The sequence below is a fragment of the Dreissena polymorpha genome, chromosome 6 (assembly GCF_020536995.1).
Source record: "Dreissena polymorpha isolate Duluth1 chromosome 6, UMN_Dpol_1.0, whole genome shotgun sequence".
Taxonomy (NCBI): domain Eukaryota; kingdom Metazoa; phylum Mollusca; class Bivalvia; order Myida; family Dreissenidae; genus Dreissena; species Dreissena polymorpha.
The window spans coordinates 7664703-7679888 of NC_068360.1; the positions used below are offsets into that span (position 1 = coordinate 7664703).

The following is a 15186-nucleotide window of genomic DNA, read 5'->3' on the forward strand; positions in this document are numbered from 1 at the left end:
TTCCAAAATTAACCAGTAACTGAGCCCCATATTCATTGCCAGTGCCAGGAAAATATTTATTTCAGCAGAGATAAGATTACCTCTTCCCATTTTCTCATTCTTGAGTGTTGTTTTAATGGGCCATCTAAACTTGCAGAAGCATAGTTAAATATCACTAGGCACTAAGCAATTAACCAAGGCATCATGTTATTCATCTATGAACAATTTGAAGAAGTCTAATGGCTCCTGACTGCCCATTTCAATGTTTAACTTTGCATGACCTGTAAATGGGGCAACTAATGTCACAGAACCTCTATTGACCAGCCATTCTAAACATCTAATTGAAAACTTTGAAATCTTGCAACTGGATACAAAGCAATGTTTGATTGCGTAATACCCAGTTAACTTATGCAAAAAGGTGCGTCCTGGGGACTCTCAATTGGTTTCAGATAAGCGTCATAAATTTGTCAATTTTATGCGTACAAATACGCTTAATTAAGCGTTTCCCAGAGCCCTGTGGAGCATTTCATGCATAAATTAAATTTTCTATCAAAACACTCATCTGAATTTTATTGTTAACGCGACGTAAAAAAAACATTTGTGCTTCAAATAAACCGTGTTCATGTAAATTGTGTTGAACCACGGTCCCGATTTAGAAGTGCGCGAAAATTATGCAGGACATGTACAAACGTCATGTTATCCGCATGGAAAGGGAAGGTGTATTGATTTGTGTGCACTACGTCGATACCGACACTTTTATTCACATTCGTTACAGTCTTACAGACCCACAGGTCTTGTTTAATAAAACCAATGTGCACAAATAAGCTAGAATGTTAAAATTTTGTTTTCTGAGTTCAAGTGTTTTGATTCAATTGATCATTATATTTTTTAAACTATTTTTGATTTTTATGCATTTACTTACAAAATACACTAAAAGGTATATAAAATAAAGTTGTTTACATATGGATATATCAAATAATGGAAATTGGCACTATGCATTGGTGAGTTAGTTTCTGTTTATATGGTTATGAATTCAAAATAAATTGCGCATCAACTGGATAATTATTGTTTAAGAGTTTTGATACACTAAACAAGTTAACAGTAAAACACACTAGAGTAAATAGTATTCATATTAACTGTTGGGAATGAGTTGCGGGTGTTAACTTTTGTATAAAGTTTTTGTTTTGAGTATTTCTCCACAATTCACTCGCAAATTGATATCGGTAATAACAGGTATTGTGTTTGTAACGATGTATTAGGTTTATTAAACTCGATTTTATAGACATACGTGAGACATAATTTTTTACATTAAAAAATGTGTTACAAGGAAGAACTCTGAGCTGTACCAGGGCTCAAGCTAGACTCCAATTTTTGGGAGAAGTCACTCCCTAAGCTCTAGAGAGGGAGAAGTGGGGCAGTTTTAGGGAGAAGTGGATCTTTTGCGATCACCGATGGACCATTGTGAACCATGACCTGTTAATGTGTATGAACTAAAGTAATAAAATCATTCCTTTTAATAAATTTATTACTGACAAAAATATAAGCATAAAAACATTATAAAATAATGTTGAAAAATAAGTTTTATAAGCACTAATTTATCAATTCATACATATGACACAAGAGCAAAGCATAAAACTCAATATATACATGTATGTTTGAATTTGAGCACTTCAGCTCAGTACAAAAGCACTTTTTTACTTATAGTACAGCTTGCGGACTTTCAAGGACTTCTCAAGATTTATTTCGGGTAAAAATTACACACAATAGGAAAATCAGCGTCAGTAAAATTGCGACCCCATCAAATTTATTTCCGAGTCTGTGACGCATTGATATTGTTTAACATGTTAATTATATTAAACAAACCCGATATTAAAGTAGATAAAATAGTATAAATAATCTAATTAAATCACTGCCGTTATTTACGATATATGTGTTTAGGAATTTTGTAAACACAGGCGTCCGCCATAATAATGTCGGCACATCGGAACTCAACTTGCGTAAAACACTTGCTCAATTAACAGTTAAACTCCACCTTTGTTCTCTGCAAAAGATTCGAAGGCGGAGCTATGCACGTGCTATTATTTAATTGGACGATTACCAATGAGGAACACGATTAGTTCGGACTGTTAATTGTTAGACAAAGGAAGCCAATTTTGTCGGCGAGAACTTTGTCGCATTATTGCTTCAGACAGGAAGCGGCTATCCTTTGATGACGTCAAACTGTCAAATCACACGGAGTGCAAATTTTCCGAAGACTTTAACCGACTCTTTGTTTCCAATTCAATTAAAAAACAAACACTTGCTAACATTAAACATTGGATTAAATCAACGAGTTTGCATGAAATAACAACTTTAACAAACATTACCGCAACGACGTGGGAATTGATCTACCTAGATTTTTTTTCGACACATTTAAATAACTCTTTCATAGCAGCGTCATGCGAAAATAGGTTTTATGCGTTTAGGCCAGTATCTTAAAGCGGGTATATACGATTTTGTATATGTGTTTAATTGTAATATATTGATAAAATATGTTACAATAACACAAAATAGGCAAGAAAAATTATACATTAAAGCCTAATTTCATAAAATGAAGCAAAGACAAATTAGCGCCCCGAGCCGATAATGACGTACATATTTTCCTACAATAACCGAAGCATTCGTCTTTGTATTAGGATCGGAGATAGTGTTCCTGTGTCGTATGAATAGATGTTGTTGCAGGAATTCAAATAAACCGTTAAACTAAGTTTAAACGCACATCGTACATGTATGGTATACATGCTGGCGAATTCGGCTGTACAGCCGTTTTCAATTTCAGAATTAAATATCTGGCTTATTCCGCATTTTTCGACACATGTTCTTCTTAACTTTTATTTTTAATTTATATTGAAATATATAAATATATATATATATATAGTTTTTTACACAGTTTATATAAATTCATACAAATTTGACGAAATCGTATATACCCGCTTTAAAGTATTATATTCGATATCATATGTGTTCGTGTGTCGTATGAACGAATCTGCACTAAAACTAAATTTACGGTTGCCATAGACACCTATAAACATAGCATATACTGTAATATGCGCATAATATCACTCCAAGCGTTTCGGCCAGCGTATCTTAAAGTATTATATTCGATATTTCACATTACTGCCCCAGCCCTCTAAGCCGAGAGGAACTGTCTTTTTTTATAAGGATCGGAGTAAAAGTGTTCGTGTGTCGTATGAACGAATCTGCACTAAAACTAAATTTACATCGTACATGATCAGTTGTCAAACGAAAGTTCGCTTGATATTAAATGCATTATTTTTCTCTTTCCGGAATATTGTTTTAGTATGTTGATGCTGCGTTAACAAATATAAATGTATTAAAGTGATAACACCAAAAATAAACACCGGTTGCTATAGACACCTATAAACATAGCAGATACCAATTAATACATAGAGACCCACATTCTTTTAATCCACATTGTTTTGGGGACATTGAATGCAATAATTGTCATCAATTAACAAAGTGTCTCGCCCGGTGTCGGCATGTTTTCTATTAGCCGAAATGGAGTTTGTAACCCAAGCTCTGATTAGTCAGGAGAGAACCCTGCCAAATACCTGTATGACGAGCGCTGTGAATGGTTGCTTATCAATTTTCAATAGGTAATTTACTACGCCAGGGGGCGGAGTTTCGTCGATTCGGTCAGTTGGTTGACGTCAGCGTGTATTCGGTAATAAACAGAAGCAACTTTGATAGCGCTGCGGATATGATAATTGCCAGATCTTAGGGCGAAGTGGTGCTTTTGATTAGGGCGATTACAGGGAAGCCGCGGCGATATAATCGCCCGAGTCGCCCAGTTGCGTGAGCCCTGCTGTACGTATGTACTTATAAAAGCTCAGAGCATTCAAGAAGAACTATGTGTCCGAATATTGTATCCGTGTGCTTATCAAGTCCTATCTGTTAGATACAAGAAATAACACAGCCTGTTATTAAAGGCCAACAATATTAAAAAATCTCCTAATATACCCTGAGATCATTTGCGTCAACTATGTCATTGAGTATTACGTCCATGTTGGCTGTAAAATGAAAAAAACTGTCAACTACAAAATCACAATAAACCTATTTCCGGTTAATCTAGGCGTTTTATCGAATAATTTTGTAAGCGTGGGGCTTTAGGTTACATACCATCTTGCGAGATGTTCCCCCTATATTCAGGTACTTCCTAGTATAAAAACGGACGAAATACCCCATGGAAATATAAAACAACGTTTAATAACGCATATAATACTTGTAAATGAATATGACCTAGTTGTTAAAATGTTTTTAATAGTTCACAAAATCTATCAGCTGAAAGGCCCATTCGATTCATAAAACGGCAAAAACAAAAGACAGTTGAATAAGTATAAAATTATAATACTATTAAAGAGAGAATATTTCTAGAATCGTTGTTATTGGCGACTTGGTTGTTATTCAACTTAACAACCGACAATGACCAATGACGCATACCAGTATATATCAAGCAAGTATCGTGGCATTGGTGAACCTATATCGTACAAGCGAGACGCAGTCATTTAACGGGCGCACTATCTTGCAACGCGACACACGATATTGCATCACAACACGTGATATTACAACGCGGCACATCATTATGAAGCGCAACAAAAGAGATTAAAACGCGACACATATCGTTCCGCGATACATTATATTTCAACGCGAGACATGATATTGCAACACGAAACACGATATTGCACCGCGACACACAATATTATAGCGCGACATATTGGATTGAAACGCGAAGCATTATATTGTAACGCGACAAACAATATTGAAACACAACATAATTTTTATGATAATGAAATGCGACACATGATATTGAAACACAACACACTATATTGCAACGCGACACATAGTAACGCAACGCGATGCATAAATATTAAAAAGGAAACACGACACTCGATATTGCCGCGCGAAACATGTCATTGTAACGCGACACACGATATCGCAACAAGACACTTGATATTGCAACGTGACACATACAATTGCAAAGTGGTACATGATAGTGTTACATGACAAAGGATATTGTTACACGACACATGCTATTGCAACGCGACACTTAATATTGCAACGCGACACATGATATTGCAAAGACATGCATTTTATTGTAGCGCAATACATGCTATTGCAATGCTACACACTTTTGCAACACTACACATGCCGTTGCGACGTGACACACGATATTTCAATGCGAAACATTATATTGAAACATGACAAATGGCCTTACATCGTCGCTTACGATATTGCAATGCGACAACTGATATTGCAAGGCGACAAGAGGTATTGCAACGCAACACAAGATATCCAAAAGCAACACACGTGAAAAGTTTAAATTAAAGACACGATTTCTTTTTACTGTCGTGCGTCGTTTGTCATTTTCGTGTGTCACGCTTATGCGCTTTAGATTGATCAAAATGCGTCAACCAGATGTTCTAATGACGTCTGCAGATGGTCAATATCGAGTTTCGCGTGTAGACCTTGCATGGTCAAGAGGAAATTCGATGTGACTGTCAATACCAAAATACTGTTACATGAAATCGCCCATGCGTTCAGCAACAACACTGTTGTTTGGTCAACTATACGTTAAAATATTTATAATTCGATAATTGTTCCCCAATGGTCAATAAGAAATCGTAATCAAAAACAAACTTAGTTTTTATTGATGGCTCACGTGCGCCCGTTTCATTCTCAGTCGAGCAAGCAACAGCGACTTCTAACGCTTCTAACGCTGATGTAGGCGTATATATTTAGCGACGTTTGACGCTGATCAGCAGGTCAAGAGAACCATTAATTTCAGTATAAAACAGACACCGAACACTTGATGTTCGTTCGCGGAACTACTGTATCTCATAAATATATGTTCATTAGATACACTAGTGTTTCATCCAAGCCTCGTCACGTGATTCACGACTAAAAATATTGCGTGCTTATTTCGCCTAAGTAAAATGAACATATGAACGTTTTGTTGATTCGAGGATGAAGTTGGTTAAACGTTGTTACGTCGTCAGATTCTGTTTACGGTTATGAATTTGTTACTATCCTATAAATTATATGTGTAAATGACTAATTATTACCTGGCTGTTAGGTGTTTTGAAATCAGATTAAGGTACATTTGATGGAACACGAGTACTTGATTGTTTAACTTCAAATTAAAAATAAATAATTCAAAGGAAAAAAAACAACAAAACTATTTATTATTTCAAGGAAGAAAGATAATATAAGCAAGCAAAAGTCTCAGAATATGAAGAACCTGGGGATTGTACTGGTATTGAATTGTTTGGGGATATCTCTGGCAACATGTAAGTACTAAATAGTATGTCTTGTATTTATAAGTTTTGATATAAATAACGATTTTATTAATCGTTTGTATTAACGATGTATTAAGATGGTGTTGAATTTTCTGTTGGAAGTAGTAACGATCTCGTGTACATAATATAAAGGTATAAACGTTTAAACGCTAGATTCAACTCACGTTGAATGCGTGGACATTGCGCTGGCATCCTTAAAATAGTATATACTATAATAAAACCAAAGAATTTTGTCTTGCACGAAAGTTAGGTAAATCCTATTTACTTAGCTCGATTTTATGGAATACCTTTGGCTCTGAGAGGGTAACGTTTTGAGGACATTTTATATCACTGGTAACATCTAAAATTGTATTGAATGTAATCTATGGGATGAAGGGTTTATTGATTCTACTGATAGTGAATCCCTTTCTACTCACGCTGGTAACCCATTTTAAGCCTTAAATAGTACGCACATTTCTAAGAATTTTCATTTAACTGACGTTTAGTATTGTTGGCATGCTCCGTGCATCATACATGTAGAATACCCGCGTTTTCTTCTAGAACGGTACTGGTATCAGTCAAATTGGTATAAGTAGCGCTGTTTTCAGTCGAATCGGGAATTTTATATCTTTGTGCACGGAGAAAAACGATACACTACAAAAACAAACTTATTTTGATAATATATACATACACGTTTTGACTTGTTGTGTCCATTTAAAATATTTTCACAGATAATAAACCTGTTTATCTTCGCATTTGAAAACAATGACGTGTACTCGTATCGAGATGATATACTTTTAGTGTTTAGTAGGTTTGTACAGATGAAAAGCCAAGATAATGATAAAACTATGTGTTTTACTGCCATTAGATTTGGTTTGAATAGCTTTAGCAACGTGCCAATATCAGAGTATGACAGACTATTGAATTAATTGGCCAGAAGGTCGCGGGTTCGATCCCCACTGTGGGAGCTTTCTTTAGATCCCACAAGACACCAAATACTGGTTCTAAACCCGCGAAACGGACTCGAGAGCGTTTCAATACGCATGAGGCTTTCTATGCAATCGAGCTAAAATAAAAAAGGTTTAAACTAAACGTATTAATTGGCACTGAATTGCTCATGTGTCTTCTTAGTCTCACACATACAATGTATATTAATAATATCATCGACACCAAGGTTTAACTTAAGGCCATGTCACACTGTGGCGAATTTGAGCTACGAGATGTTACTCACCAACTCGTTTGGTGTCGCCTAAATCTTGTACACATGCCGTTATATGACGCAGTGATGTCTTCATATGTTGCCCGAACTCATCTGGTAATGGAAGGAATTCAAAAGCCTTTTATCATTACGACTTTTTATTCTCTTGAAAGATATGTCTAAGTAATCTCGCGAACACATTACGTACATGTGTGTTTTCTTTCATTGCGGTATCGCTGCATACTATCGTTCTACGACATAACTCGAGATTTCTGCGAATTTGAGAGACATGTCTACGACACCTTCGCATAAAATTCTCGTTTCGTCACAAGTCGCTCAGACTCTTGCTCATTCGAATATTCCCTTAGACAACTTTCCGACTGTATAATATCGTATGCATGTCGTACTAATATCGTATATTTCTTAGCTGAACTCTTGATCAATGAGATTATCGAACATATGAATTTTATTGGGGTGACAACGTTGAATAGAACTCAAACACTTCTCTTTCTTTTATTGAAACAATTCCGTGAACAACTCGTCGGCTTTACACGGAGATATAATACATCCGAACTCGTACATAATTCGCCACAGTCAGACAGGGCTTAAACGATATTACTTCTTAAAGTTCATATATTTTAGTCGCTGTTAATGATCCTGTGTTTCTTAAGTAAATAACCAGTTTAAAAATCCTTCCACACGCATGTACAATACGTCCTCAATGTAGACTCAACTACCAAAAGATATCAAATACTAGTATATTAGTATCATATAAATTAATTAACATCATAAATCAATTAATTCACATATAGCACAGTCATAACATGAATTTTAATTCTGAAATATGTATTTGTAGTCAAACACAACCCCTACCATGGCGGAAGAATGCATGGCGATTTTTACATAGCTTACCACATGAAAATTTGGGAGCCAAACGGTAAATAAATAAGCGACATAAATATGAACTTTTCATACACAATTATGAGGATCGCAAATTATAACTTAGAGTCACAAACGCTGTTCGATTCAAAAACATGTAATACGCATTGGTCAAGAAATCCGTTTTTTTAAATATTGAGACAAATTTAACTTACGATGATTTTGTGAAAAAAAATGTTTGCGCCTAGCATCACTATCAATATTTTATTGATTTCTTTTCAATAGTTCCATTTTCCTTTTTTATACATGTATGAAGAACATATTTACCAATATTATTTTGTTTTACATAACATATAGTTTATGTTTAAGTTCACCACATTCTAAGCTTTAAAATAATTATTGAGCGAATTCCAGAAAACATAAATGCCGATGTTCAAAATGTGGTAATACTGTTACATGTATACCACGGTGTGATATAATATAGTATATAGGCTTTGCTAGACATGGTGATCTGAGAATCAGGTATCAATCTCGCACGAAAGGCGGGGCCTCGATTGCGATGCAACTTGACACAACATGAGGCTGATTTTAGGTCTCCGAACACTACTAGTCTAGTACATGTGTTTGATTTATTATACGTCTGTTAAGCAGATTATTTATAAACCAATTTATTAAACCTTAGTAGCAAATGAACAATTTATTTCGTCGAATAACGACTATTGCAGAACCTTAGTTCTGAAATATAAGTCCGTAATATCATTCGAAAATAATTATAAAAAAACACGCTCGTAACGAAAACGGCGTTTTCTCGTATGACAAACACAGCATAATTGGTGGTAATTAAAATGTTTCAAACAAACTATATAATCTAGTGTATTCAATAATACGACTCTATATGTGGCTTTTTTTCAGCGTACTGCTACGACTATGCAGGGAGACCGGCGTGTTACGGCGAGGTTTACTGGCTGGATAGCTGTAGCATGTGCACATGTGGTCGCTATGGCGAGGTAGGGGCGGAACTCAGATGTGTAAACATACAAGAAATCCTTTATGTTATAAACGAGCTGCTGTGGGGAAACAATCTGTAAATGTAATCTATAGTTGAGCCGGGCTATGGTGAATGGGGCGTAATGCATGTGCGTAAAGTGTTGTATAGATTAGCCTGTGCAGTCCACACAGGCTTACCAGGGACGACATTTTCCGCTTTATCAGAATGTGTCATTTGAATGAAGTCTCTTCTAAACGGAATTCAAGTCAAGGCGGAGAGTGTTGCATATGATTAACCTGTTTGAACTACAAAGGCTAATCTGGGACGACAGTTTACGCACATGGATAAAGCCTCGTTTCACAGAGCGTGGCTCATATATTTATTACATGTACAGATTGATATTATTAACACAATATGATAACATACACGCAATACGTTTCACAGATCGGTAAATGAATATACATTTATCATAATAGAAACACGTATTTTTTAGAGATATTAAATTCAAACATACGGCGGGTCATTATGTACATGTAATATACCTCACAATAAAACACTCGCTCTTTAATAGAACAAGTATTAACAAAAATCCTTAAAAATACAAATTAAATTTACAGATTATGCAAGATGCGTGTTTGTGTCATGTATTTTTTTCGGAATGGCATACCTCCTGTGCTGAAATAATTTCGTATTGACTGTAAAATAATACTATGTTATTTGTGCTGCTCTTGAAAGAACATACCTGCATGTTGCGTTTTTATTCGTTTGCTTTACAATTTTTTTTTTCAGCCACGTTATTGTTCCAACGTTGCGTGCCCTCCTGTGAAGCCGATAACTCTCCCGACCCTGGTGTGGCCGATTCCGTCAATGCCTAGACAAAACTTTCAACCGTTACCGCAACAACCATTGCAACCAAAGCAACCTCTGCAGCCCGAACCACCCAAACAACGGATTTTGCTTTTAAAACCGGTGCGACCGATACAACCGAATCTTCCCGACGGACCGATTAAACCGATAGAACCGATGGGGCCGGTAACACCAATCATACCATTGCAACCGAAAGAGATTGTACAGCCTATAATACCATTTCAACCAATAGAACCAGTAAAACCATTTGTGCCGATACAACCGGTCCAACCAACACAACCAACGCAGCCCTTTCAGCCAACGGAACCCGTGCCGACCGCATTTCCTCCGCTTCCAATGGAGCCGGCAACGCCAATTATGCCAATACCTATTGAAGCACAGCCGATGTAGAATTTACAGAGGAAAAAGTACAACAACAACAGCAGCATAATCGTTAATTGTTTGTCGATCTTAATTACTACTGAATGTCTATGATCATTGCACACTCCCGTGGTCATGACACAAACATGGACAAACGGGGGAAAAAAAGACATTAATCAGTCGTAAAGTAGCGACGTCTATGGCTATATGTCTTCACAAAGTGATGCGTTAATGACTTGTGACAGATAAATGGCCGTTTAATAGATGCTATAATTACTCAACTTGACATTGTTTCACTTTATGCTATTTAATATTCACTCAGTATCAAAATGACCGGTATACTTTTGTTTACAATGGGGTTTGTTTGAATTATTGAATGATTGAATAGCGGAAAATACATAAACCTATTACACATTTGCATATTTTGATTATATTTTTAGCTCTATGGTACATGAATATTCGCGACTCTGATATTTATGCACAAAATGCATTAAACGTAGTCCGTTACTGAACTCAAAAAGGGGCAATAGCCCATTTGCGACTTTTTTTCAATTCGCGTCATTATCATGTTTCAAAGGAGACAAACTAGTGTAATTTGTAATTATTAGTATGGTATCTTAAATAAATAAATGAATAAATGAATTTATAAATAAATGAATTTATGAATAAATGAATAAATAAATAAATGAATAAATTAATATATAAATGAATGAATCAACAAATCAACATATCAATAAATATGTATATAAAGATATATTAATAAATTAATTAATTAATGCATTAACTAATTAGTTATAAATTAATTAATTAACACAAATAAATAAATTAATGAATTAATAAATGAACGAATGAACGAACGGACGAACGAACGAAGGAATAAATGAGCGAACACACGAACGAACGATTTCTTTTACAAACGGTTGCACTAGCGAACAAACGAACGAACGAACGAAAAAGTAAATAAATGTGCTTGAGTACGTGTGTGTGCGGAAGGTGGGTTGGTGCGTGCGTGTGTGTGTGTCTACAGTAACCTCAAAATACATATCTGTGTTTGTGTGAATATTTTCTCTTTTTGCATTTTTTCGGCGCAGCTGTATACGCCAGCTTTTCACCTTAGCCTGACCTTTGTAAGCGACCAATCAATTTGAATATTAAATTGCCCGCCGGTAGGCCTGAAACTATTCGCAGTAGAAAACTTGCAATCTACAAACAGATTTCACATTAACATTAATAAGTTATTCCATCGACTTTCTATTTTTTGGGAAGTATAGAGTATGAAAAGGGATACTACAGTTTGTTTAGCAACGATGTTAACCGTGTATTCAGCATGAAACAATTGTATCTCTAATGATTAGGTTTGAGAGATAGAGCAGTTTCACACTCAATTCTCGACATCAATACAGAGTGTGTTCCCCTTTATATTTAGAAGAATTTCAGCGCAAGAGCGTTTGTACTTAAAGGCTGTGTTCTTATATTTGGTAATTACTAAGATATTGCATTATGTGCACTCATAAATATTAGATCATATAGGTATTGTCGTTCAGTATTGAACCTGATATACGCTTTGACAAAAATATTTTAAATTGTTTTCGAAATTGACCGTTACATACGTACATGTTTAAAGCTTTAAACAAAAACCTTAACAATTTGCTTTAAAGGGGCCTTTTCACAGATTTTGGCATTTTTTTTAACTTATTCATTAAATGCTTTATATTGATAAATGTAAACATTGGATCCTAAAAGCTCCAGTAAAAAATCAAGAAAAAAAATAAAAAAAGGAAAAGAACATTGCCCGGAGCAGGTTTCGAACCAGTGACCCCTGGAGTCCTGCCAGAGTCCTGAAGTAAAAACGCTTTAGCCTACTGAGCTATTCCGCCGAGTACACATTCTTGACGTATTTTATACCTTATATAAGCAATCTTCGTAGTTTCACAAAATTTAACGACAAAAACAGAACTCTCCAAATTATTCAATCGTTTCGCGTTGCAACGCTTTATAATTTTTAGGTTTTAAAATCGTCAAAAGATGCATATAATGGCTATATTAGAGCATGGTTAATGTTCAGTATTACTGTTTCCTCACAAATATCATAACTGAAACGAAAACTTACGAATCTGAAACAATTTTTTTCAATTTTGTCAATTTACCAAAGCGTGAAAAGATCCCTTTAAACAAGCCGTCGTTTCAGCAGTAGAAATGTTACCTCACTTTAATGCATTGCATTCCAACCCGCAAGGTATCAAGGTCAGTTTGCGGTCAGTTACAGAAATCGTTATCAAACACTATCGCGTAAAATATGTGCGCTTGAAGTTTATTTTGATCAGAAAGATACTAAATGAAAATTTTCGGCGATATTACCGGGTGTGTCAATCATAGATTTTTATTGTGTTTTCCACAATTGCATGATAATACCAATTTTGATTAATATAAATAGAAATATTTTTCAATTTAGACCAATTTATTTAAGCATGAGCACGATGTACTATAAATAATGGAATCAAATAAGAATCGAGTGTTGCCGGCTGACCTATATGCTGTCATTTATGTTTCTGCTTCTTATGTTTTTCTATTCTGTTAATATAGATATCTGAGTAATAATATCTAATAAGGTAAAATAAGCCACGAAATCTGGCTTAACACCCCGCAATTGATTTGCATGTGATGCAGCTAAGAACTGCGCAGAAAAATTCGCTATTTTTGATCTCATAGATATTATTTTTGATCGCTCATAAACACCGACAACAATCAACGCCGTATATCTTTTTTTACGATGTTTCTTTTTAATAGTTATTCCAATAATTTAAAGGGATATTACATGGATTTATTAGCTAGCTAAATGTGTCACATGCATACAGAATGGCATCAAATTATTTTGCGCCCTCACCAGTCGTTTACCACGATTTTGCTTTAAAGCTGCGTTTGGGTACAGGAGAACTATATGCGGGCTTTGTCACTCCTGGTAAATGTCACATTATGCATTTTCATTAAATCCAGCATGACGTGTTACACATGTGCGTCTGACTAAACAACGCCATGTCGTCTTTGATATGGAAATATGAAAATAATACAAACCTTACCAATTGTGAATGTTATGTAAGAACGAAAAAATCAAAAACAACATAAAAAAAAACATAATCATCATCATCATCATCATCGTCGTCGTCGTCATCATTATCATCATCATCATCATCATCATCATCATCATCATCATCATCATCATCATCATCATCATCATCATCATCATCATCATCAAAATCATCATTATCATCATCATCATCATCATCATCAACATCATTACCACCACCACCATCGTCATCATCATCATCATCTCGTCGTCGTCGACGTCGTCGTCATCATCAGAAGCAGCAGCAACAGCATCAACATCATCAGTAGCAGCAGAATAAGCATCATCATCATCATGATCAAAATCAGCATTGGCGGTTTTTTAATGTAAGCTGCTCAGTTAAGCGAGACAATTTTATCTGGAAAAATGCAAACGCCATTTCACCAATAAACAAAATAATAAAATAGTTACTTTTTTGAATTGTTGGTAACGAGTCGGATTGGTTGCAGCAACTCGATCGGTAGCGCTGAGGGTATTCATTACCTGACACATTTCGCCTGTTTTTGCAACGGTAGTATCCACATCTATCTGTGATATTTAAGTGTATTTTACCTAAGATTACCTTAGATGAATTCTTGAAGAAGGCCCTGAGCCTCTGACTCAAGCTCTTCATTTTCTTCATTTTCTTTATCTCTTCCGGTCGAGATTTTTTGCTTCAAAGTTGTAAACAATTTCTTGGTTTTTCCAGTATTTATCAAGTCTTGCCTCAAATGACTTTATCGATCTAGCTGTAATGACGCTGTTTGGTAACGAGTTCCAGATGTCAACGACTCGATGGCTGAATGAGTACTTTCTGATGTCCAAATGAGGTCTTGTCTTGTATAATTTCTTATTGTTTCCCCTAGTTACACTTTCTTAATTGAGTTTTAACAATACCTTTTCATCATAATAATATTTTCCATTTAGTAGTTTATACACTTCTATCATATCCCCTCTCACTCTTCTGTAACTCAGTGTTGGTATATTCAGTTTCTTTAATCGTTCTTCAAACGATAGGTTGTTCAGTCCAGGAATCATTCTAGTAGCTCTTATCTGCACGTTTTCAACGGTTATAATGTCTTTTTTCTTGTAGGGACACCAGATGGGATGAGCATATTCAACGTGAGGTCTGATCAGTGCAGTATATAACTTTTTGAATGTCGGAATGTCAAGGTATTCAAAGGATCTTCGCATTGCACCTAAAACTGAATTTGCCTTATTCACTTTTTGAGTCAAATGTTGTTCAAAAGTCAGCTAATCATCTATGGTAACCCCGATATCTTTCTCTGCATTGCTTATTTCGATCGGTTTCAATTCTGGTCTTAGTTTGTATGTTCTTTCCGCCAATTTCTTATTGCTTATGGTCATTGTTTTACACTTGTCTGGATGGAATCGGAGCAGCCACTTGTCAGACCACTTACTCATGCTAAATATGTCTTGTTGTAGCATTTCTTTGTCTTTTTCCGAGGCAATATCC

At 35.4% G+C, this 15186-nt stretch overlaps 1 protein-coding gene across 5 annotated transcripts in view; it reads right to left on the reverse strand.

Moving 5' to 3' along the window:
* LOC127833274 (mitochondrial fission 1 protein-like) overlaps positions 1–4110 on the reverse strand; it is a 75739-nt gene extending 71629 nt beyond the window's left edge. For all 5 annotated transcript variants that reach the window (XR_008027294.1, XR_008027293.1, XR_008027292.1 and 2 more), the window contains exon 1: positions 4000–4110. Coding sequence is in view for 2 of the 5 variants with exons in the window: in XM_052358439.1 (XP_052214399.1) it covers positions 4000–4044 (45 nt within the window). In the remaining 3 variants the exon portion in view is untranslated. The remainder of the gene's footprint in view (positions 1–3999) is intronic.
* Between the last annotated feature and the right edge of the window lie 11076 nt (positions 4111–15186).